The 25,114-nt window shown below is 42.2% G+C and overlaps 1 protein-coding gene across 4 annotated transcripts in view; it reads left to right on the top strand.

Moving 5' to 3' along the window:
• The window catches only part of CDH11 (cadherin 11), a 165,626-nt gene that overhangs the window by 103,788 nt on the left and 36,724 nt on the right, over positions 1 to 25,114 (top strand). For all 4 annotated transcript variants that reach the window (XM_053603293.1, XM_053603305.1, XM_053603284.1 and 1 more), the window contains exons 3-7: positions 4,867 to 5,266; positions 10,412 to 10,706; positions 13,520 to 13,639; positions 16,314 to 16,481; positions 20,436 to 20,623. In XM_053603293.1, the coding sequence (XP_053459268.1) occupies positions 5,039 to 5,266; positions 10,412 to 10,706; positions 13,520 to 13,639; positions 16,314 to 16,481; positions 20,436 to 20,623 (999 nt within the window). In that variant the 5' untranslated portion in view covers positions 4,867 to 5,038. The remainder of the gene's footprint in view (positions 1 to 4,866; positions 5,267 to 10,411; positions 10,707 to 13,519; positions 13,640 to 16,313; positions 16,482 to 20,435; positions 20,624 to 25,114) is intronic.

Raw genomic sequence — 25,114 nt, 5'->3', positions numbered from 1 at the left:
TGCTGATATGGCTGCAGGAACCAAAGACTTAGATCACAGCACTCCACTCCCTTTGAACATCTGGAAAGCCTGCTCAAGAAGACCAGATTCAAACAAATCCAAACTGCAAAGATGGAATAAACATCTAACTGATCAATGCCCAGACATCAATGAACATCCACAAAAAAAAAAAAAAAAGAACATCCACAGACATCGAGAACATCGAGGAAAACATGACCTCACCCAACTAAACAAGGTATCAGTGACCAACCCTGGAGTGATGGAGCTATGTGATATTTCAGACAAAGAATTCAAATAGCTGTTCTTAAGAAGCTCAGTGAACTTTAAGACAACACAGAGAAGGAATTTGGAAGCCTACCAGAAAAATTTAACACAGAGATTTAAATGATTTTTTAAAAAATCAAGCAGAAATTGTGGATCTGAAAAATTCAACTGACAAACTGAAAAAGACATCAGAGTATAATTAATCAAGTAGAAGACAGAATTAATGAGCTTGAAAATAGACTATTCAAAAATACACGGGGTGGGGAGGAAGAAAAAGAAATATAAAAGAGTGAAACATATGTACAAGATGTAGAAAATAACCTTAAAAGGGCAATAACCTCAGAGTTATTGGCCTTAAAGAAGAGAGAAAGAGAGAGAGTGAGAGAGAGAGATTGGGGTAGAAAGTTTATTTAAATAAATAATAACAGAGAACTTTCCAAACCTAGTGAAAGATATTGATGTTCAGGTACAAGAAGGTCATAGAACACCAAGCAGACTTCACCCCAAAGAGGCATTTAGTAGTCCAGCTCCCAAAGGTCATGAATAACGAAAAGATCCTAAGGGAATAAAGAACAAAAATAACATAAAAGGATCTCAGATACATCTGGCAGTAGACTTCTCAGTAGAAACCTTACAGGGCAGGAGAGAATGGAGCAACGTATTCAAAGTGCTGAAGGAAAAATAGCTTAACCCTAGACTGTTATATTGTGCACAAATAGCCTTCACATATGAAGGAGAAATAACGCCAAGGAATTTACTCAACACCAGTCCTTTTCTACAAGAAATGCTAAAAGAAGTTCTTCAGTCTAGAAGGAAAGGGTATCAATGAGCAGTAAGAAATCATCTGAAGGTATAAAACTCACAGGTCGTAGGAAGCTCACAAATAACACAACATTGCTGACATTACACTGTATAAACCACTCATATCTTGAGTAGGAAGACTTAAAGACAAATTGTCAATAAAATAACTAGAACAACTTTGTAAGAGATTACCTACCATAAATATATAGAAATAGAAACAAAATGTCAAAAAAGGGAGGTGGGGAATTTCTTTGCTTGTTTGTTTTTACAAGTAAAGTTATCTCTTTAAAATATAATAATCGGTTATAAAAATAATGTGTCCTTTCTCTTAAAGACACGTTTGCGATTATTTCTAACTGAAGAAAATAAATAATCTTACCTTCTTACTGAAGAGTGGAGTTCGCTGTTTATTGGTCATGTGGAGACTCTTAAATTCATTAGTATTAAGCTAGAATTTTTTTTATAAAGAAAAAAAAAGTTGTCAGCTAGTTTCAACACTTCTAGTGTCAGAAATAGTTGCCCTTTACGGCAAAATGGCAGCCAGAAGAAAGAGGTGCAGAAATATCAACTTTAATTAAACTCTTTCTTTTAAATACACTTCACAGCTTATATGCAAGAATAATTTATCACCGTGTGAATAAATGCTTAATACTTGGCATGGTGCAAGGTGGGCAGGGATCTTACCACACCATATGTTCTTTCCTTTCTCTTTCTTCTTGAGTTTCTATAGAGGCAGCGTCAAGTTCGTAGTTTGTGGTTCAAATCACACATTCAAATTTTATTGGTGGCCTTCTTCGAGCTCAGGGGCCAGATGTATAATCGTGAATCAGACAGAATCAAACCATGAAGGGTAGATATAATCACTCCAAAGAATCCAAAGAAATGGCCCCTAATTTTTCACTAGAACCTTAAGCATGAATGTAAAACTGGAAGTCACTCATAGAAGATTTTGCTCCAGAGCTTTGTTTTACAGAGAGTGAGACAGAGCCTCCAGGGAGAGAACTGATGAGGTCTGATGACAAGTTAGGGGGAGATTCTCAACACATCTTGAGGCCGGAAATCTTGCCATTGCTTCATAGTGCCTCATTTTGGCGTCTAAGCCCTCCTGGGGCCCTCTCCTCCATACTCCACATAGTCAGTTTCGCTGGCTGGAAGCAGCGTTTCATGCATTATTAAAGTGCCCCAGTGTGAGGGTGAGGCTGTTAAATTGTGACAGTGCCTTTTCAATCTTTGTCTCTCTTCCACATAACCTTTTATATATCCCAAAGTGTCCGTCTGCAACCAATACTAAAGGTTTAAACTGCCCATTCCTTTCAAAGAGATGAACATAACACCACTGCAAAGTGTTACTGAGGACAGTGGCCGACATCAGGAATTAGCTGCACATCCCCAGCCTCCCCAGGTATCATTCTGCCATATTACAAAGGAAAACAAAAGGCTTTGGTTAGCAAAGTCAAAGCCCATCAGAAGGGAAGAGATCTGTACCAACAAGTGAAGATTCCACCAGTCCTTTCATGTTTTAAACCTTAAGGGGCAGACGGCTCTGGTATCCCAAGTAACTCTTTTTCTTTTTCTATTAAATCATAACTGTGTACATTTATGGGGTACAATGTGCTGATTTGATATACAATGTGGAATTACATCAAAATGATTAACATCAAAATGATTAACATAACCATCACCTCACTTACTTATTGTGGTCAGACCTTTAATTTCTACTCTTAATAGTTATGGAATGTACTATTGCATTGTGCTTCCTCAATTCCTTTTTTGGAGAAAACACCTCATTGCTCTTTTCTAGGCATTTCTGCCAGTAAGGCAAGAACACTTGCTTTTTCTTCATGAGACCTGTAGGGATGGGTTGTGGTGTTCTGAGAAACAGGAAGGAATCCAGTGTCTGGACACTTTCCCATTCTGGATTCAGCCTTATGGGGGGCAACAGTTCTGGTCAGAAGTTCACATGAGAGCTTGTAGACTTAAAGTGACCAATCGACTTGCCTGAGGTCCCCCAGATTGTGAGAGACAGGAGGGGCATTCTGATCCAGGTCTACCTGAGCTCCAAGTCCAGGTAACTTCTTCTATGCCCAGATCTATATTCCCTCCTTGCTGCTCCCGTCTTCCCTGAGCCACTTCATGCAAACCAGATAGCAGTGAAGTAGGTGGTGGGAGTTATGCCTGCAGTGCTCAGTAAGCTTTCTAGTTTCATTAGACCCTGGTGCTGAAACAACATGTCATCCTCTGTATTGATACGTCATCTTCCAGCACAACCACCTTCTGAGATTCCTTCATGGTGGTGGTGGGGGAGGGGGGTGATGGTGACGTCATCGGGTTCTGGGAGGTGCTCCAGGGGGAGAAGATGATTCTCCAGCAAGTGAGGCTGGGGTTCAAAGTGAAGAGCAAGCAGGGGAAGCTCCTTAGAGAAGAATACACTTCCTCCCAGCCCCCAAAAGACCGAGTCCAGTGAAGGGGTTAAGGACTGATGTCAAAAACCAGAGTGCTGGAGAGAGGACGGGAGAGCCAATGAGTTAGATCCTTGAAAGGAGTGGGGAGAGGTGGGAGGCGGTAGGGGCTCATCCTTGTGCTTGTAGAGTGGCTAAGTCACAGACGGGTACTGGAAATGAGACCTTTGGGCCAGTTGCTATTTCCTTTTATTTTGCTTCTCCTGGTTAAAGGCTGCTTGTAAAACATCCTTTGTGACAGTGCCAGGCTAAAGTAGGATCTTGGGCTTCTTGGATGGATCTCTGACCAGACAATAGCAAATCTCTCCCCTTGATGCTATAGCCTTAACCCACCGAAGAGCACTTGACCTGTCATTTCTCCTATAAATGCTTCAGCGGCCATCAGTGACCCATTAGGATCTGCCTGTATGTCCCTTCTCCAGCAGGGTCTGCTGCCTGCCTTCCTCCCCTGTCACAGTGAGGCTGAGGTCTTGGAGCACACTGTGATTCTGAGCACCCCTGAGCTGTGGGAAGGTGATTCCTTGTTCATAGAATCCTATCTTCCTTCTCATTACAGCAGCCTCACTTCAGGACTGAGCCAAACCATCCATCCTCTCCCTGAACTGTCCACCCCTCTGTCACCCCCAACTGTGGCTTATATTTTACTCCTTCTTCTTTCTTTTCTTCTCTTTTTCTTCTTCTTCTTCTTTTTTTTTTTTTCGTTGTTGTTGTTATTGTTGTGAGACAGAGTCTCACTCTGTACCCTGGGTGGGCTGCCATATTATCCTAACTCACAGCAACCTCAAACTCTTGGGCTCGAGCAATTCTCTTGCCTCAGCATCTTAAGTAGCTGGAACTCCGGGTGCCCACCATGATATCCACCTCATTTTTCTAGTTTTAGTAGAAATAGGGTTTCACTCTTGATAAAGCTGGTTCAAACTCCTGAGCTCAAGTGACCCACCCGCCTCGGCCTCCCAGAGTACTAGGATTACAGGTGTGAGCCACTATGTTCCTCTTCTGATCTCCTGTGATGACCTAAGTTTTTCTATTACAAAATGTATCCAAACACATTTCAATCAATTATAACAATAGATAAATTCAGAGTGCTTCCTATGTACCAGGCATCGTGATAGAGACTAACATCCATTACTCACTTAAACCCTGTGACAATCGTGCCCTAAATATGTTTCTTACCCCATTTTACTTCTTTGAGCAAACTGAGCTCCAAGAAGTCAGTTTGTGTGCCAAAGCTCCTAGCTGTCACATGGTAAAGCTGACACTCAGACCAGAAGCTTTGATGACTAGACTGGGCATGAAGTAGAGATGGAGCTCACAGCTAATCTGCCTCCCTCTCTGCTTGCAGAAGCCGACGGAGGACGTGGGCAGCTCTGACGTGATGAGCTCAGCGAGCCGGGACATTCCGTTCCAGGAGAGGTCTGCGTGACGCGTCTGGGAGGCCACCCTTGGGAAGACCCACACAGGGTCGGTGGAAGGGGTGACAGCCACATTCGCCTGTGCCTACCACGTAACCAAAAATGAAGGAGAACTACTGTTTACAAGCTGTCCTGGTGTGCCTGGGTGTGCTATGCCACAGCCAGGCCTTGGCCACGGAGCGGCGCGGCCACCTGCGGCCCTCCTTCCACGGGCACCACGAGAAGGGCAAGGAGGGGCAGGTGCTGCAGCGCTCCAAGCGGGGCTGGGTCTGGAACCAGTTCTTCGTGATAGAGGAATACACCGGGCCTGACCCGGTGCTCGTGGGCAGGGTAAGACTATTTCCCTTCCATCTTGGGTTCGCTGGCCCTATAATCAGGATAGTAGTGTGTGGACCCACCAAGAAGACGTTAAGAGAGAAAACACTCATGATCTGACCATCCAGTAGAAACCCAGAGTCATTGTACAAACTTGGTTTAAGATTTCAGTTCATAGACTTACCTATGTTGGGAGTCTTCCTTCTGTTTTGTTTCTTTTGTTTTCTCTGTTAATGTTAGAGCATAACCCCATTTTTAATGGTTGCTTAATAGCCTATTGACTGGACATAACCATCATTTACTCAGCCATTCTCTGAGTAGAGGTAATACCCTGACCACACCCTGAACCCCCCTTGCATACCCCTTCTTTGTGTTCTCATAACCCCCAGACTCATTTGATCACGTCTTTCCTTTTCATATTGTACGTTACTTATTTATTCATCTGTCCCCCTCACTACAAATTCAAGCTCCTTTGTGTCATCCTTGTGTCCTGGTGTTAAGCCCAGCTTAGGAGAGAAGGAAGACTTCCTGTCACGAGGATGGGTGTGGCTGTTTCTCCATTGCCCTAGGGATGGTAAACAGTGTGAGATGCCTTCAGGTCCCAGGTTCTGGTTCTCTGTGTATCTCCTCCAGAAAAGTGTGAGTATAGTAAAGAAGGCCAGAATATTTTTGAAAAACTCACTGCCCGCTATAGTTATTAAATACTAAACATACAGCTATTTTCAGATGAAGTGAAAACAGAAAGGTGATAGGTGCTCAGCTGTGTAAAAACTGAAACCCTACTTTGTGCAGCTGCAGTACTAGGAAATGTGAACCAGGTTAAAATATTTCCTGACCTCAGAGCTCAGAGGCCAGTGAAAAAGAGAAACTTAAACAAACAAACAAAAATAATCAATGAATTCAACATAAACCTTTATGAATTTACATGATGATACTCGGGAAGGATGTGCAGAGAAGGTTTCATGGAGAACATGATGATAACTTGTGCCCTGAAAGATGAACTAGAATTACCCAATAAAAGGGAAACGAGGTAAGAATGGATTTGGGGTGCTTCGTCTGTGGGCCCCAGGCATGCATCCCAGGCATTCCCACCAAGTTATCTCATTTGATTTTTAGCATAAGAACACTCTGTGCTTATATGATTGGCATACTTGGAGAATGTTCCTATTAGAGTCTCAGTAATATTGTTCAGGGCTGGGGAAGCTTTTTTTTTTTTTATTGAGACAGAGTATCACTCCATCACCCTGGGTAGGCTACTGTGGCATCATAGCTCACAGCAACCTCAAATGCTGTGAGGCAAGACATTCTCTTGCCTCAGTCTCCCGAGTCATTGGGACTACAGACACCTGCCACAATGCCCAGCTGACAGGGTCTCACTCTTGTTCAGTGTCGTCTTTGACTCCTGAGCTCTAACAGTCCACCCACTCAGTCTCCCAAAGCTGGGAAAGCTTCTTGAAAGATGCACCAAAGGAATGTCACTCATTTATACCCAAATAGAAGGGTATGGAAGTTGACGTGGGAAATGGAAACACAGGGAAGTAACTGGCATGTGGACTCCCCTGTGAGAGGGGATGGGCTGTGTGCCTAGAGAGGAGAAGAGATCTCAGCCGTGGCAGGGCATAGAGAACTGTGCATGAATCTTTCCAGGAAAATAGAACTCTGTCTTAAGGCCTTCTCAATGGGGAGCAGTGTGCCTGCGCAGTACTTTGGGGGGTTTCAGAAGACACAGGACTTGGGGGAACATCTCAGTATCTCTGTGGAGCATACGATTGCCATGTGTGAAAGGAGGGGAAAAGGAGGTATCTAGCACCATTCAAACTATGTGATCTTCAAAAACTACACAGTGAGGATGCATCTGAAGTCAGCTTGGATGGGGGAACAAGGAAAGGAAATGTTGGATCCTGTGGATCTGCCTTTAACAAACTGTATTGTGCGTATACTGTGGAGTACTATTCAGCCATTAAAAAGATTACATCTCCTGTATTAACCTGGATTGAGTTGGAACACATTCTTCTTAGTGAAGCATCACAAGAATGGAGAAACAAGATCTAATGTACTCAATTCTAACATGAAGGCTGTAAATGATCTCATACAAGGTGAGGGGTAGGGGAATGATAGAGTGAGAAGAGGGAGGAGGGGGATTCACAGTGTCTGACATACCTCTTGGGGGTGGAACACAATTATAAGAGGGACTTTACCTAACAAATGCAATCAGCGTGAACTAATTCTTTGTACCCTCAATGAATCCCGAACAATAAAAAAATAAATAAAATAGGTGGGCCCAGTGGCTCACACCTGTAATCCTAGTAGTCTGGGAGGATTAGGTGGGTGGATTGCCTGAGCTCACAGGTTCAATACCAGCCTGAGCCAGAGCAAGACCTTGTCTCTAAAAATAGCTGGGCATTGTGGCAGGCACCTGTAGTCCCAGCTACGCGGGAGGCTGAGACCAGAGAATCTCTTGAGCCCAGGAGTTTGAGGCTGCTGTGAACTATTACGCCACAATACTCTCTTGTCCCTGCTCCCTCATTCCCCTACCCCCTACCTTGTATGAGATCATCTACTGCCTTCATGTTAGAATTCAGTACATTTTTTGAGACAGAGTCTCAATAAATAATAAATAAATAAGATGTTCTGGGGTGGTTCACCATGAATACAGGAATAGAGTAGACCGCTTGTTCCCTAACAACTTTGGATTGGATGGCATTCAACGTTGAGTGCTTTACGATACCCTAAAAAAAAATTAAATTTTGTAAACTATGAACTTTCAGATTTCTTGGAGGAAATAAACTCTGTGTCATGCTGTGCTGTGCAGAGGAGGAAGCCATTAGTCTTTGGAGTTAGGAATTGGCTTTGTTTGCCAAGGAAGCTGGACAGCTTGATACTACTAAATCATTTCAGAAATTGTGTGTGTGTGAGATCTAATACATATCCTTGTCTATTGTGTAGATCATCTTTGTTAGAGAGGAAAAAAGGGAATTAATGTCCAACTTTCAACCCCAAAAACAAAGTAGAAAAAAAATAGTATGTTTTGCAAATTTTTTGGTTATTTAGCTGATGGTGAAATGTTTCTCTTTAATTTCCCAAAACTTACCAAATTAATATGTAATAAATGAAAGTCTCCAGAAACTTTAAAGTCTGAGCATTCCTGTTAAAGTAAGCATTTTATTTCTTTCCTTCATCCACATTGACAAATCTGAGCTGCTAACTTTTGCCAGGTCTGAAGCTGGGAGAACGGAGAAACACACACCAGCCTCCCGGGGGTGGGGTGGGGCAGGGACCTTGCCCTCATTGAAATTTGTATGAAGATTGGGGCAATTCTGTTCATCCCTTGTAGACCATCGAATAGCTTATTTGAGTGAAATATGCCTCATTCATAAGAAATGTGTTAGCCACAATTTCAGGATAACACACAGCTTGTAATGAATAATAAATCCTCAAGGCAAATATGCTTCCCCCCAAAAGAAATTGCAGACCAAAACCAAAATAGTCTTTGTAATTTGTACTCACAGGTCTCCTCCAAACTGAAATACCACGTGTTTCACTGAACATTGCAGATCAATTAGACGTCTTTTGGGAAATTGAATCAATATACAATTTTAAAAAGCATTGTATTCGATCTTGCCTTCGGACATGGGGTAAACTCTCTAGGCTTCACCTTCATAGTAATAATTAAAATTAAACTAGCAATACTATTAAAATGCGATCAGTAATAAATATTAATAATAATATTAACGTTATTGATAGTAAATGACATTAATAATAATTATTGCTTTTCTCTTAAAGGCCATTTGAATAAAGCTCATTATAATTTACAGTGTATTTCACGGATAGTGATTAAGACCAAAAGCTTTTTCTTCTCTTGAAGCCTGTGAGGACAGTGAAAGTAACGCTCACCATTTCCCAAAAGGGATGTAGTGAGAACCCTGGAGCTCAGATTAAGAAGACAACTCCAGAAACTGAGGTGGAGCAACAGGGAGGGTGAGGAGTCTATTGCTACAGAAAAATGAAGTGTGGTCTTTAAGGGAGTTTGATGTTAGGAAGCACAGAGCAATCCCAGGGCTGAAAAGCAGAGACCTCTAGTGAAGTGACCCAGATGATTTCTTGGGGCTGACACGTGTTTATTTAAGAGAGAAACTCAAGGATATTAAAGGCTCTTTCTAGGGCCTGAGGAAATACATGTACATCCACCCATCCCATCCACTCCATCCTTTATCGTCTAGAAGGGACATTTCTCCCGGACAGACCGTATCCTCAGATCCTCTCACCCTGCGTGCCGCACAGCAGGTCTTCTGGGAAGGCCTGATCAATTGAATTATTTGCAGCAAAAAAAAGCATAGAAACTACCTAAGTGTCCCTTGGAAGAGAACTATTAAAAATGATAATAACATGCTTTAGTAGATGGGGAAGATCTGTCAGGGCAGATGTGGACGGGCCACCTGATGTGTTGTACAGAAATGGCCAAGTGATGAATGATGTGGGCTCTTTGGTACTGTGTAAAAATGCAGTGGGGCAGGGAAGTGCCTGTGGCTCAAAGGAGTAGGGCACCAGCCCCATATGCTGGAGGTGGCAGGTTCAAACCCAGCCCCGGCCAAAAACTGCAAAAAAAAAAAAAAAAAATACAGTGGGGCATGTGTGTATCTGTATGGATATCCTGGCATATGCACAGGAGAGAACATCAGACTTAGAGGATTCAGAGAAGCTGGTAATGAGGCTGGTCTGAGCAGAGAAAATGAAGGAGTAGCTGTCAGAGCTGAGAGGGAGACTTCCTTACTGCATAAATGCTTATTTACATTTTTTTGAATATGCATGAATTTCTATCAAACTAAAAACAGATAGGTGTGCATATATTTTATATGTATGTGTGCACATGAAGAGAGGTGGAGGCAGGGCATGAATCTTACAATTAAAAAAAAATATATATATATATATAATGTTTTTGAAGTCTGGTTTCACTGTTCCCCAGATGTGTGACCTTGGCCAAGGCAATGACCTTCTCTAGAGTTCCAATTCTTCATTTGTACAATGTGGGTGAACACATCTCCCGCTCATGATGTGTGTGTGTGTGTGTGTGAAGAGTTTTGCTGCAGCCAGCTTATATGAGGCTCTCTGCCCCCACGGCATCCCTCATGGAATTACAAGTCTCCATTTCTCTTTTCCTAGCTTCATTCGGATATTGACTCTGGTGATGGGAACATTAAATACATTCTCTCAGGTGAAGGAGCTGGAACCATTTTTGTGATTGATGACAAATCAGGGAATATTCATGCCACCAAGACACTGGATCGAGAGGAAAGGGCCCAGTACACGCTGATGGCTCAGGCGGTGGACAGGGACACCAACAGGCCCCTGGAGCCGCCGTCAGAATTCATCGTCAAGGTCCAGGACATTAATGACAACCCTCCGGAGTTCCTGCACGAGACCTACCACGCCAACGTGCCCGAGAGGTCCAACGTGGGTGCGTACCGCGAGGGGGGACTGCTCCACTTCCGGGCCTGGGGTTTGTGCCGTGGGTGGGCTGATGCCCTTTCACCCATTCTCCCAAATCAGGAAGTTGAACTTAAATTTTAATCTTCTATAAAAAATTTTAAAAAGTTTCATTTGTGCAGCTAAAGTTCAAGTATTCAAAATGGACTTAAGGTTTTTAAATCCAAGTTTATAAAATATGAGAAACAGTAGAAGAACATGATTTAATCTGGGCAACTCTGGCCTTTATCCTTATCAGCAGTGTGAATTGGGGTCAGTTACATCCCCTGTCCTAGCCTTGGTTTTCTCCTCTGCAAAATGAGAATGACAATATTGGGTCTTGTAAGGTCAGAGATAACAGTCATCCAGGGCACACTGATGTTCCATGAGAAATAACCATGGTAGTATTTGTTGCATATATGCATCATGATAATTAATGACTTATATGCATTATTTCATTTAATTAATCTTTGCAGTGAGGTAATTTCAATGTGCCATATTTTGCAAATGGGAAAGTAAAGCCAGAAACAGGTTTACTGATTTAGTCAAGGCCATCTGAACTATTAAGTGAATATAGCAGGCACACTCAGTCACAACATCATGTCACCGTCTATTAATTCAGAAGTAGGTATATCTTTTTGACATACTTAAAGACCCATTGCATTGCTAAAGGATAATCTTCTGAAGGTTGTTTTCAACTAGCCACCTGCTTCTGGCAATAATTCTCTTTTGGCTTTATAGAACACACACAGTGGTGGTCTTTTGAGAAAAATTCCTCATATTAAGGAAGTTTTATCTTTCAGACAGTGGGCAGAACCGTTCTGACCAGGGAGTGATTCTGGTTAGAAGAAATTTAGAGCTCAAATGAACCGAAAGTTCATCAGGGACAGACAACCTATTTTATAGAGGAAAAAACCAAGTCCCAAGTATGGGAACCAACCTACTCCAGAAAATGAGATGTGACCCTAGAACCCTAAGACCCTTCCCATGTGCTCATGTAGGGCCTTTTATGCCAGAGAATAGTGTGCTACTTAGCCTCTAGCCAAAGTCAAGTTCTTTTCGTGCTTTATGAGAGCCAGACTGAGGCTTTCCCGCCTTCATCTCCCCACTTTCCCCTGCTCATTCCTGCAGTCTCTGGGTATTCACATGTGGATTCCAGTGAGAAACAGCAGATATCAAATAAATCCATATATAAGAGACAGCAGTGTTGGGAATTGGGGGAGCAGGGTGGAAAGACTAATCCAGGGAATTTTCATTGCTCTCACCTTTGGGAGCTCATGGATGTTCAGGGATAACTCCCGCACCTTCTGTGATGGGATGTGAAGGATGGTCTTTATTGCCAGTCAGTTCCGCAACTCATGACCAGCCACAGAGACCCAGAGGACTTCTTACTCCTTTCTAAATTTCCATTTCTTCATTGATAAAAATAAGGCTAATGTAAACTATGACCAGGGTCAAATCAAACAGGCGTAAAATACACAGAGTTGAAAAGCGCTTTTAGCAGAGTTCTATAAGTAAGTTAAGCATGAAAATTTAATAATTGCCCAGCCATCCCATGATGATATTCTCTTTATAAATATCCATTGTCTAGAACAGTGCCTGACATGAGGGAAAAGCTCCACAAAGGCAATTTCTCTGAAATTATGAGTTGTAGAAGAGTAAATAGAAAAAAAAAAGTGAGATTTGCTTTTATGTCACTCGGAAATCATTCAGGGTGCTGGACATTAAGAGGTGGTCAGAGGCTTATAACCCGGCTCCTTTGCTGCCACGGAGAACCTTGTCCCTATCCTAGAAATGTCACAGAAAGAACTTGAGTTTTTGTTGCTTGCTGGATCACCGTTGGACTCTTGATTCCAGCAATAAGCAACTTTGTGGAATAGATTTGAAGAACTTCATACCTCTTACGCTCAGTTTCTCACAAGTACAGTGCACATAGAAATAAATGCCCAGCAGAAGGGTGCTGGCAAACTACATTGCCCCAAACAGTGTCTGGCACAGAAAAACTCCCTAAATACCAGTTTCTTTTTTCACCTCCTCTCTTCCCCTCTCTGAAGCCCAACATGAGATGCCCTGGATACTTATTCCTTGCAAACAGCCAGGAACAGAAGTAGGAAAAACAAAACCCCAACTTTCTTCAGTTCCCTGTTTTCCCTTCATTCTGATCCATGAATGGTCCCCTTGATGTCACCATAATTCTACTGATGGTTTCTGTTGTGTGGCTATCAGACCTGTTAGAGGCGGGAAAATGCAATTTTCGTACCAGTAGGGAATAACATTCTGCACAACATTTACAGCCATAAATTAGTTAAAATGTAGTAGTAGCAGCAATTTTATTATGTGCAAAGCAACAATAAAATGATGTATTTATTGCTGTGTTACAGATGGAAGATTGTACTCTGTCTTTTCTGGAAAAGCAATTTATCATTAATTATCCTTTATTATACTCTTTGAGAAGATTTTTATTTAATTATTTGATGCACTGAACATTTCAATTACCTGGATTTAAAAATGTTTTTGCAATAATGTTTCTAATTTTAACTACCGAGCATAGCAGTATGTACTACGAATATAGAAAGTCCAAGTTTAAACTAGGGGATTTAAAAAGAAAAGAAGGAAGAAAGGCAGGGAAAAAGGAAAGAAGGAAGGAAGATTGTTGGCATCTCAACTCAGGGAAGTGAGAGCATGTTGAAGAATGGTGGGGGCCGTCTTCAGGGCATAATTTTAATAGGCCACCTTGAAAACCTTGAAAGAATATGATTTGAAAAGCTTAGGGGATGTTGCTAATTAACTTATTCCACTCTTAAGGAACGTCAGTAATCCAGGTGACAGCTTCAGATGCAGATGACCCCACCTATGGCAATAGTGCCAAGCTAGTGTACAGCATCCTGGAAGGACAGCCCTACTTCTCCGTGGAGGCACAGACAGGTACTGTGGAATGTCCTTGTTATTTGTGACACATTGTGCATAAAGAGTCCAAGTCTGCTCACCAGTCTCCTTTGATTCTCCATTTCCTACACTACAAAAAGGGGTAAAGAGGGCTACCTTACAGGGTTAGTGTGGGGATGCAACACCAGGCATGGTGCCTGCCTATGGTCAGCAGTCCGTGAAACATTGATTATTGTTTCTCCCAGATTTTACAACATCACAATAGCAGATATAATCTTAAAATTCGACTTTAATGTCAGGAGGGTCTTGGACTGTGGATCCAAATTAAGAGACTGTAGAACTTAGGTCCTGATGTTAAAACGGGCATGCTTGAATAACCACTGCAGGTGAGATGTCAGGGCTGAGTGTGAATATTCAAGTGAGGCTGCCCATCCCCAGCCTCCTCTGCAGTGCTAATAGAGCTCCAGAGCAGAGTGAAATCTAGGAAGAAGGCAGTGCAGACATTTTAGAGAAAATAAAGAGCAAACCGAAAAGGCCAGGCATGCTGGGTCGCTCATGCCTGTAATCCTAGCACGATGGGAGGCTGAGGCAGGTGGATCTCTTGAGCTCAAGAGGTCAAGACCAGCCTGAGCAAGAGTGAGACCCCATCTCAACTAAAACTAGAAAAACTAGCTAGGCCTAGTGGTGGGTGTCTGTAGTCCCTCAGCTACTTGGGAGGCTGAGGCAAGAGCCCAAGAATTTGAGGTTACTGTGAGCTATGATGCCACAGCACTCTACCCAGGTCGACAGAATAAGACTCTGTCTCAAAAAGAAATGTGAATAAATACAAAACCCAAACCAAAACTTGTCACTTGTTTTATACCAAGTTTGACTCTCGATGAGAATAAACACTAAAATTATGTGAAACTGCCAGTTCACAATATTATCCCAATTAACCTTTCTTTTTCCACAAATATTTCCCATATTTTTGAATGATGTCTACAAAATTATGTCCATTTATTGTTACAGTTAGAATCTATCACATACGTAGCTTATCCATCTTGTGTTACGTTCATTTACTTATCACAACGTGCACTTACCTAGGATTCATTTATGTGTAGCCACCTTGCTTCAGAACACAAATGTATATAGTTATTTCCCATGATTTCCTCAAACTCATTTGTCATTAGTCTTTTCAGCTTACCCCAGGATAAATGTGGAATTTCATCTGGAAATTTGAGATGTTAAAAATTCTCAGGGACTCAGAGTTAGGAAACCCCAATATGAACCTCCCAAATTATTTAACAGATAAGGAAAATGAGTTTGTGGGTGTTATTCAGAAATATGCAAATGTTATGGAACAAGAAACCAATCAAAACTAAGGCTTCTACAGGCTTTCTTTATATTTCTTACATAAATGCTGCAGAGAGAAAAGCTTCCAGATACCCTAAAGATCTGAGTGATCATAGAAACCATGTGCAAGGCTGGGCGTGGTGGCTCACGTCTGTAATCCCGGCATTTGGGTGGCCGAGGTGGGTGGATTGCCCTGAGCTCACAGATTCGAGATGAGCCTGAGCAAGAGTGAGACTCCATCTCTCTAAAAAAGGAAGGAAGGGAGGGAGGGAGGGAGGGAGGGAAAAGAAAAGAAGGAAGGGCCAGTGTGCAGGGATCCTGTACATTCCAATTTTTTTTTTTTTTGCCAGGGCCAGGTTTGAACCTACCACCTCCGGCCTTTGAGGCCGGTGCTCTACTCCTTGAACCACAGTGCTGCCCAGATTCCAATAATTAATTCATATTGTTTTCAGTGATAGGTGGTCATAGACAGTAAGACCCTGTGTAAGAGTCATGAATATTGTTAACCCATTTGGTTTATTCACTTAAAAATTAATATTAACATTTTAGTGTATTGTATGAAATCGATGCCTTCTACTTTAAACTATTATAAACCAGAGAAATGTTTTGAAGTGCCGCATGCAGGAATGGACTCAGGAAAGATTCTGCTGGTTCAGTCATGGGTATCCATCCATGCAATGGCCACTCAGATAGTTCCGTCTTTTAGGATCTTTACTCCTGAGAAGAATGAAGTTGTTACTTGATGTACAATAAAACATATAAAAGCAATAAAAAATGAATGCTGTAATTTTTTTTATTTGCTTGAAAAGACATAATCTTGGCTGGGCAAGGTGGCTCACGCCTATAATGCTACCCTGTTTCCCCGAAAATAAGACAGTGTCTTATTTTAAGGTCTGCTCCCAAAGATGCGCTAGGTCTTATTTTCAGGGGACATCTTATCTTTCCTGTAAGTAGGTCTTATTTTCGGGGAAACAGGGTAGCACTCTGGGAGGCCAAGGTGGGTGGGTGGAAAGCTTGAGCTCACAGGTTCAAGACCAGCCTGTGCAAAAAAGCAGGATTCCATCTCTACTAAAAATAGAAAAACTGAGGCAAGAGGATTTCTTGAGCCCAAGAGTTAGAGGTTGCTGTGAGCTATGATGCCACAACCCTCTACCCAGAGCAACATCTTGAGACTCTCTCAAAAAAAAAAAAAAAAAAAAAAAAGGAAAGAAAAGATATAATGAGAATGGCTGCCTTTGGTTATAATTATTGTGTTGAAATGACTCCTCTGGCAGGCCTGGGTTATTTTATTTACCTTTGCTTCCCCAGTGCCTAGAACATTTTTGTTGATCTCATGTTATTATGAATGAATACCTGTGACGTGTTCTGCTCACTTGTGCAGGTATCATCAGAACAGCCCTGCCCAACATGGACAGGGAAGCCAAGGAGGAGTACCACGTGGTGATCCAGGCCAAGGACATGGGGGGACACATGGGCGGACTCTCAGGAACGACCAAAGTGACCATCACACTGACTGACGTCAATGACAACCCACCAAAGTTTCCGCAGAGTAAGTAGGTGGGCTTGGCTTTCACTTTCAGTGGTGACACAGACAGCTGTGTGTCCTCTCCACTCCATCCCGGTGTTCCTCAGCTTCCAGAAATTGAAAACGAGGGACAATTTGTATCGTTCTTACAAAAAGAAAGAAAGACAAGACAAAAACAGCAACAACAAAAGTTAGTAAACACAGAGGTTATGAGAGAAGAAGAAGGTATAAAAAGTTTTTTGACCCTGGAAACAGAAAATCTATTTTATTAGATATTTCACTGGGGACTAGTAATATGATCTAGCACTTAATTAACCTTTTTTCATCTCAGTATCGTCATTTCTAACCTGGATAGAACAGTGATTGAATCCATTATCAATTGCTGTGTGACAAACTTGCTAGCAACCTGAATGGTTTAACACAATAATAATAATTTACTTGGGTCATGAGTCTGTAATTTGGGCAATTCTTGGAGGAGACAGCTTGTCTCTGTTCCCCACAGCATCCACTGAGGACCACTCCCCTGGGGATGGAGGATCCACTTCTAAAATCCTTTACTCACAAGGCTCCTGAGTGGTTGACTTCTGGCTGCTCTCCCATGTGGGCCTCTTCAGGGCTGGGTAGTGAAAGTGTGACCTCCAGGGACTCCAGGCGGAAACTGCATTGCCTTTTGTGAACTAGCTTCAGAAGTCACATGGGATCATTTCCACTAGTCATGAAGCTATGCCCACATTTACATTGAGCCCAGGTAGAGCCCACCTTTCAATGGAAGGACTATCACAGTCATGTTAAAGGAAGAGTGCATGGCTTGGGTGAAATTGTTTAGGCCATTTGGGCTGCAGCCATCTTCCACAGTACTGGTGGGGCTTGCCCATAGGACAAAATGAGCTAACATAAAATCTTATTATTTCAACTGGCATAAGCTATCAACAAATGCTAGCCGTTGTTATCTAGGGGATTATGGCTGTTCAACAAAATTTATAGAATTGCTGAGGGAATTAAAAGAAAAATGATTTTGAAAAGCTGTTGTGAATAATCATCATTACAGTAACAGCCATCATTTAATGAATAGTGGTTGTTATAGTAAATCTTGACAAGAGCCTACATTTTACAGTTAAAACTGGTTTCCATGAAAAGTCCAGTAATTTGCCTAAGAAATATGGCAGTCATAATTTGAACACAAATCTGTTTATGTACCTTATTTTGTCTCATATAATGGATACTTCTTTTGCTCAAAATTTTCAAGTAAAAATAAGGATGCACATTATATGTGGGTAGTATGACTCAGAAGCAGGGGAGCCAAATGGGTTTTGCAGATCACACACCCTCCTACTTGAGCCCACTGGGCACATGGGGTTCCAGTCTGTGAGGGTCTGAGATCTACCACCATCAAAGCTGGCAAAGCGTGAGGCCTGGAAAGGACTGGTAGCCCTGTGCAGGCTCCAGGGACCCGCCTGGCTGCCCATGAGCCTAACAGTGTCAGAAGTTGTCATCCTTCTGTTCACATGTGTGGCCATTTGTGCTGCAGTTCCTGATGTGGTGGGGAGGGAAGGGCTCCCAGGAGAGAGGGAAGGGGCAGTCATCACACAGTCTTCACAGAGGGCAGCTGCTGGGGGGCAGTGCAATCTGCACATTTACCAGGCAAGCATTAACCCTCCCCAGAGGGGTCTTTCCTTGCCAAGAGCCAGCCACTTACTCAGGGGAATTTTTCCTGAAATTTGATCCCCAAATGTGAATGTTCATTATACACAGAAACACATCACTCATTGCAAAATACGGAATACACAGGTGCACACGAGGGGACAGTATGATCGTCAGGAAGCTGACGTACATGGAATGTTCATCCCAAATGTGTCTTTTTCATTAGAGCCTGTGAGTTTATTACCAGAGAGGTTTTGCTTTCTGCAAATGAACGAACAAGGAAGGCAACTAAATACAGCCCCAGGAAGGCACTGTGGTTACATAAAGGAATCCAAAAACCACAATCGGCACAAGGGAAGGACTACTTTGCCTGGTCGGGCACGAGTTCAGCATCCTCAATCCGCTCATGGCTCATCTAACATCCCAAATGCTGTGTGCGCCACTGTCCCCACTATAAGATTGCCTGGTGTGCTGGAAGAAGAAGGTCAGACAGAATTATCAGCAGGTGGCCCTCCATGCCCTTGCTCCTAGACAACCCCACTGTCAAGCTATGCTCTTACCATACCAGTGGCACCAGCTTCACAGCCATGAACATGAATATGGTTTAGAGAAAACTGGCTCAGGACAAGCTTTTCAAACCTTTATAGAAATGGGTAGCTAGTTACAGAGAGAGAGATCTCACTTCCCTCTTGTTCTTTATCACGGAAGGCATGCTGAGACTAAATGGAACATGAATCTGAAAGCTGCAAAGCCATGTAATGTAGCTACATATAGGCAGAGAACTGGACTGACAAAACCTATGCCATGGGAAACCAAAACACACGGAGGGGAAGTAACTCGCCCAAGTCCACTCAGCTGGGGAGTGAGAGCAAGGCTTCCAGCCTTTGCTTCCAGCTCTACATTTTGTCTCATACCAAGTATTTTTCATATATAAAAAGCAAGTAAGATAATGTCAAATCTTACTTCTTTTCTGAAAACCTTCGGGTGCCTTCCTTGAATTTAAGCAAAACTGAGCATCTTTCCCACCCCCTGCTATGCCCTTTTGTACACACTTTCCCACCCCCTGCTATGCCCTTTTGTACCTCAACCAAGGTACGTGTCCTTGCCACTTTGCAGAAGGCCCCAGTCCCATTTGTCCTCTCACTGTTCTGCATCAGTTCAGGATGTTGCCACACACTGTTCCCTTAGCCTGTCACCTCCTCCTGCTGATACCCAGGCAGCTGTCTTGCTCTGTCCCTTTACCTTCCTTCTAAAGAACGTGTTCCCTTCCTACCACGTTATCCAACATCTGTCTTTCTCTGTTTCTCTCTCACTCCCCACGCTTAACCCCATCATGCACCTTCACTCACACACATGCGCGGAGTCCCACAGATACATCTGTAGCTCACGCTTTTGTACACACACTTATACTTGTGCACAACATATGCACACACAATCACGTTTCTGTTGACACTGTCAATTTCACAATCACACACAGCCACCCACTCTTCCTGACCTCTGCCCCTTGCCCCACTTTCTCTTCTTCCTAGCAATGACAGGGGCTGTCCTTATTTTTTACATCTGTCTTTATTTTTTCTCTTTAGTGTCCCCCGTGAAGGGCAGAAGCTTGACTTTTCTGTTGAGTAGTGAACAAAACAACTAAACCAGACTAAACCAACCAGACAGTTCCCTGGGGCTAGGAGAGCACCTGGAATGCACTGTATTGGGTTCCCCCTAGACAATAAATAAATACACACAGGAGGGCCACGTCCTGGGGGAGCTTCTCTGAAAAGGTAGTGCTTGACCACATGGTGAAGGAAGTGAGGAAAGAAGATAATCCACATACAATTAGATGGGGCATGACCTGGGAAGACAAAGGTTGCATCTGATTTGAACGTAACTATGGAGTTGTCAATGGTTTTTAAATAGAGAACGGTTTTGTTTGTTTCTTTTGTTTTGTTTTTCCGGGCACTTACTAAGCCTCAGAACTAACTCATGGACAATCCTGAGGACATACAAAGAAGCCTCTGCTCCTTGAATGTCTGAAGACCCAGGTGGTTTCCATCATTTCCTGATGGGAACTGTCAGGGAGCCTTGTTCTCCTCCCTCACACGTGGCAGGTGACCTCGCCCTGTGACCCTGGACCCTGATATTATTTTCTGCTCTTTGTGGAACACATTCTTTTGACAAGCAGGCCTTGCGGCATCTTCTGCCCATCTATTTTCTTCTTTCATGTTTTCAATCAGTAGAAAATTCAATTGTAAACCCTTTGAGAAATTGATTGGTATTCAATGAAATCTAAACCCTTACAACCGCCAAATAAAAGGGAAAATAAAAATAGATGTCATCTTCTTCTAGGCGTGTACCAGATGTCTGTGTCAGAAGCAGCTGTCCCTGGGGAGGAGGTAGGAAGAGTCAAGGCTAAAGACCCAGACATTGGTGAAAATGGCTTAGTCACATACAATATCGTTGATGGAGACGGGATGGAATGGTTTGAAATCACAACGGACTATGAAACGCAGGAGGGCGTGGTCAAGCTGAAAAAGGTGAGTTAGGGTGAGAAATTGAACATGTCACTGGTGTCACCTGCTCTGCTCTGGGAATACTGCAAGAAACAGGGGTTAAGAGATAAGAATTTGGGAAGCTAGGAGCTGACCTGACTTTGTAGGGGTGCCTTAAGCTCTGGGTAAGATCATGGAACTGTATCCCTTTACGTTACTGCAGAGGAAGCTGATAACTGGAACTGTTGATGCCTACTTAAGGTTGCTGTAAGTTTTTACAGGTTTTTACATTTGTCCCATATCCATGCGACCATTATGTAGATGTAAATTTTGCAGAAGCAGCCCTGAACATGCATGGAATTCCCTCCTTAGCTCTGCTAAGCTGAGTCTGTTAAAGAAGTGGTTTAGAACTTTTCCTGTTTCAAACACTCAAGGATTATAGCACTGCTGGCTCCTCTGAAAAACTTAAACCAATCCTCTGAGGTTTTTTTTTGTTTGTTTGTTTGTTTTGTTTGTTTTTTCCTCTCAAAATTGAACCAGGAGAAACATGAGTTATGATCCTTCTCCTGTAGTCGAACAGACTGTCATTATAAACATGTCCCTGCTATTAATTTATTAGAAAGGGGAGTTTATTGTTTCTTCTTGTTACATTTGCTCAGTACTGTTGGCCAGATTGAACACGAGCCTTTTATAAACATCCTTTTGCCTACTTTTCACAAGTACACACACACAAAGAAAATCATATAAAGTAGATAGTATTATCCCCATGGGCAGTGATACCTCAACTGAATTTTGAGGAGATTGGAACTCAACACAGATAAAATCGTTTGACCTAATCATAGTTCCCCCACCTCACAATTTGTAGTCAGGGAATGCAGGCCTAAGGCATTCTGGAACAACTTTCCTCTCAGGGCATTTTGGAAACATCTGGGCCAAAAAGCATTTATACAAAGAAGCCTATGAAGAGTCACTTGTAGGTGAAGAAACAGTGACAGAGCATTCTAAAACGGTTCCCCTCACACCCCCAATTTACCACTTGTGAAATCAGCACTTCTTCATCATTAAGGTGTGAGGAGCATTAAGTCTGAATTGGATGATGGGATTACCTTGGTTTTAATCAAGCATTCATTTTCAACTTGGTTTTCTAGTGTGAATATTAAGCTTCTTGGTACGATGAAAAGGATAAAACTGCCTCACTGATTTAAAAAAAATACTAATAATTTGCAGCATCAGTAAAGAGGCCAGAAGCTGGAGAGGAGACACAGGCCAGCTTGGGGAAGGCTGGTTCTGGAAAGAATCTTCCAGTAGGGAAATCGGGAAGCTGATTTTTCACAACCTTTGTGTGTAGACTGGGTTTGGGGGAAATACTATGGGGCACAGAACAAAGGGAAGATGGAGAGGGTGACTTTGTCATGAAAGAAAAAAGAAAATGAAGGATATGGAAGTTGAGGTGAAGGTTGGGTACTTGGAAAAGTCTAGATTAGTGAGGACGAATGGTCTGACCAGCCAAACCTAATTATCAGCCTCAAGGGGGTGGGGTAGTCATTGCTTCTGCTTTCTGCTCTGAAAAAGTAGCTGTGTGAATTGCATGTAGCCTACAGCTGTCAACTGAGTTCCTTAATTAATATTACTATCCCTCCTGCTTGACACTGACATATGAACATTGACATCAGCGGTTGCTGCCTCCCATCCTTTGCTGGTTGAGTAATTGGGTAGTTGCTTATGCTAAGGTTGTCACCTGTTTTCAGCATATTCAGGGCATAAACACACACTGAGTCTCCAAAATCCTGAAACATTTAAATCACCCCTGTGGAACTCATGCATCCTAAATGAGCTCTCTTGCATCTGATTAATTTGCACATTTTCCCCCAATTCAGTGTGTTTATCCTAAGCGATGGAATAATCTTCTATAAATCACTGCCGATTAGGTTCTAAACAGTGCAAGATGTTACTTCATTTGTCAAAGAACATTTGCTTAAACTTGTAGCACAAAGTTTCAAAGTTGCACCAGGGGAAAAAAATAATAATAACCAGAGGTGAATTTTACAGAGCAAAAATATATCTCCAGGTCGAAGTCATTATTATACTCAGTTTAATAATGTAAAAGGAGAGATGGTGGAAATATTTTAGAATTTTAAAAGTATTTTAATGTAGTATTTTTATTTATTCTTTAATCCTGTCCCCACTTTTCCTACCAAAAGTTATTGTGTTATTATTTATTGGGCAGCCTTTTGAAAGAGCCTGGAAATCTGAAGTTGAAGGGCTAGAATCTGGTTACAAGGAGATCCCAATTTAATAGGACAGTTAAGTGAAAAGGGAGTTTTCTGAGCCTTGGCAGTGCTGATGTTTTGAACTGAATAATTTCTTCTTGTTGTAGGGAGCTGGAGTTTTTTGTTTTGTTGTTGTTGTTGTTTTTGTTTGTTTGTTTTTTGCACTGAAGGATATTTGATAGCATCACAGGCTTCTTCTCCTCACTAGAGGTCAGTAAGCACCCACTCCACCCCGTCAGTCCAAAAAATAGCTCTGGACGAGGCCCAATATCTGGACATGAGTGACTGAGAGCAAAATCACTCCCCAGGTGACAGTCAACTGTAATCAAGTATGAGAAGACCTATGAATATGAGTCCTGTGTGACTCCTTAGGGGGACAATTTTTGAGCTGAATCTTGAGAGATGAGTAGGAAGTTGCTGAATAGTTAAGAAGGAAAAAAGCTAGGAAAAAAAATAGCCCGTGAAGAACTAATAAGAACTGAAATAGGACACGTTTAACCAACTACAATACAGGAGACAGTTACAGTAGGACCAATTGGCGAGCTTGTTAAAATTTAAGGAAGACATTGAAAATAATTGAAGAAGGCAGAAGAGGTCGAGAGACAGTGGTGAAAAAGAACTCAAGGAAACATAGTAAGTAGAACCATTCATTTACTGAATGGCTTAGAAAACAAGTATACCTTGAGTTCTGATGCGTCAGAGTTTAATGGTAAACAAGAGAGAAAGAGAGAGAAAACCTGCCCTTGGGGTATTTAGACATCTCTATGGAATTAGCTGAGGAAGAACCTGGATAAAATACAAATGAGATTTTTGGTGGCTTGATAAGATGTGAGGAGGAAAACCCAATCTGTTCACTGCAACACCCTTGACTAAATGAGAATCCTATCTGTCTCCAAGAAATCCTACCACAGTTTCTGAGCTATTTATTTTCAATCAAATAAACTCCTTGTAAAGCAGTGTGAAAGCAGCATGATAAGACATTTTAAACATTATTTTAATAAAACTATTTTTATGTCTGTTTTTTTTTTTCCCTTATATTCTTTATCCACATACATAGATGTGGATACATAACATTTAACAGGGCTGCAACAGAGGGTGATCTGATTTGTTAACTTAATGTCACATCGTAAACATTTGAACATGCTGTTATATAATATACATAATCATTTTTAATGACTGCATAACGTCCCATCCTATCGATGAACCATTATTTCCTTAATAAAATCTCACAGCTGGATTTGGTGTTTTTGGTGTATGTTTCCCCAGATTAGTATAACCTTCTATTATATCTAACAAACACCATGCATTTTTGAATATTGTTTGTTTGGGTTTTCTGTTGAATTAATCCCTCAGGGAGGATTTTCAGAGGTGGGATTAGTAAACTAGGGGGTATTAAGATTTTTATGGTTTATGCAATGTGTTGCCTCATTTAGCTTTATTTCAACTACTCATAACATGGATATAAATGTTCATAATGGGAAAACTACCTCAAATCCTTTTGGAGGGAGGAGGGGAATAAATTGTAGGCAAATGCCTACATGCTATCCAACCATCAGCCCTCCTCCTTAGTCAATCAAAATGACGGACATGTATAACCAGGTGAGCACCGGGGAGGCAAAGATCAAGAGGCAGTGCACTCCTTATATGCATTCTCTCCACCTGGGGAGGAAAATAAGCCACTGCAGAAAGTCTGCTGAGGGACCACAGTAATCTGCCTGGAGCTACTGAGGGCTTCACAAGGCAGGGAGGCTTGGGCTGACTACCAGAAGACTTAAAATCTCGAGCAACTGGGAAAGGGCACGGCAAACTAAACTTTGCAGAGACCTGGACAGTCTAGCATGGCATCTGAAATGGATCCATCAGACTGCAGCATGGCGAAACTTTCCTCCGCACCAACAGGACTTTCCAATGGGAAAAGGGGCTCTGAGTCGCTAGGCACATTGCCTAAACCAGCTCCCAAAAGTTCTACTTTATGGGCGTCAACAAGACTCGGATATGAGAAAATGTCGCCTTTTCTGATTACCATTTACCTGGTCTCAGAACTATATATAACATTCCAGTTTTTGATTCTGTCTAATAATTGCAGAGATTGCTGAGATGTTGCAGTAGGCTTCTGTCTTCAGCCTAGAAATATCACTCTTTTCTGCTGCTAAGTAACCCAGCCAGGGAGGAAGGGGCTGATGATAGAGGGGCTAGGGGCAGATTTAGCACTAGGAAAAGGGAGTGTTCCCTGAATTTGGAAGGCAGAGATGGGAAGATGATGGAA

This window comes from Nycticebus coucang, chromosome 2 (genome assembly GCF_027406575.1).
Source record: "Nycticebus coucang isolate mNycCou1 chromosome 2, mNycCou1.pri, whole genome shotgun sequence".
Classification (NCBI taxonomy): Eukaryota; Metazoa; Chordata; class Mammalia; order Primates; family Lorisidae; genus Nycticebus; species Nycticebus coucang.
Note: the sequence above shows the minus strand (reverse complement) of the source record. Positions and strands in the feature narration are given on the sequence as shown.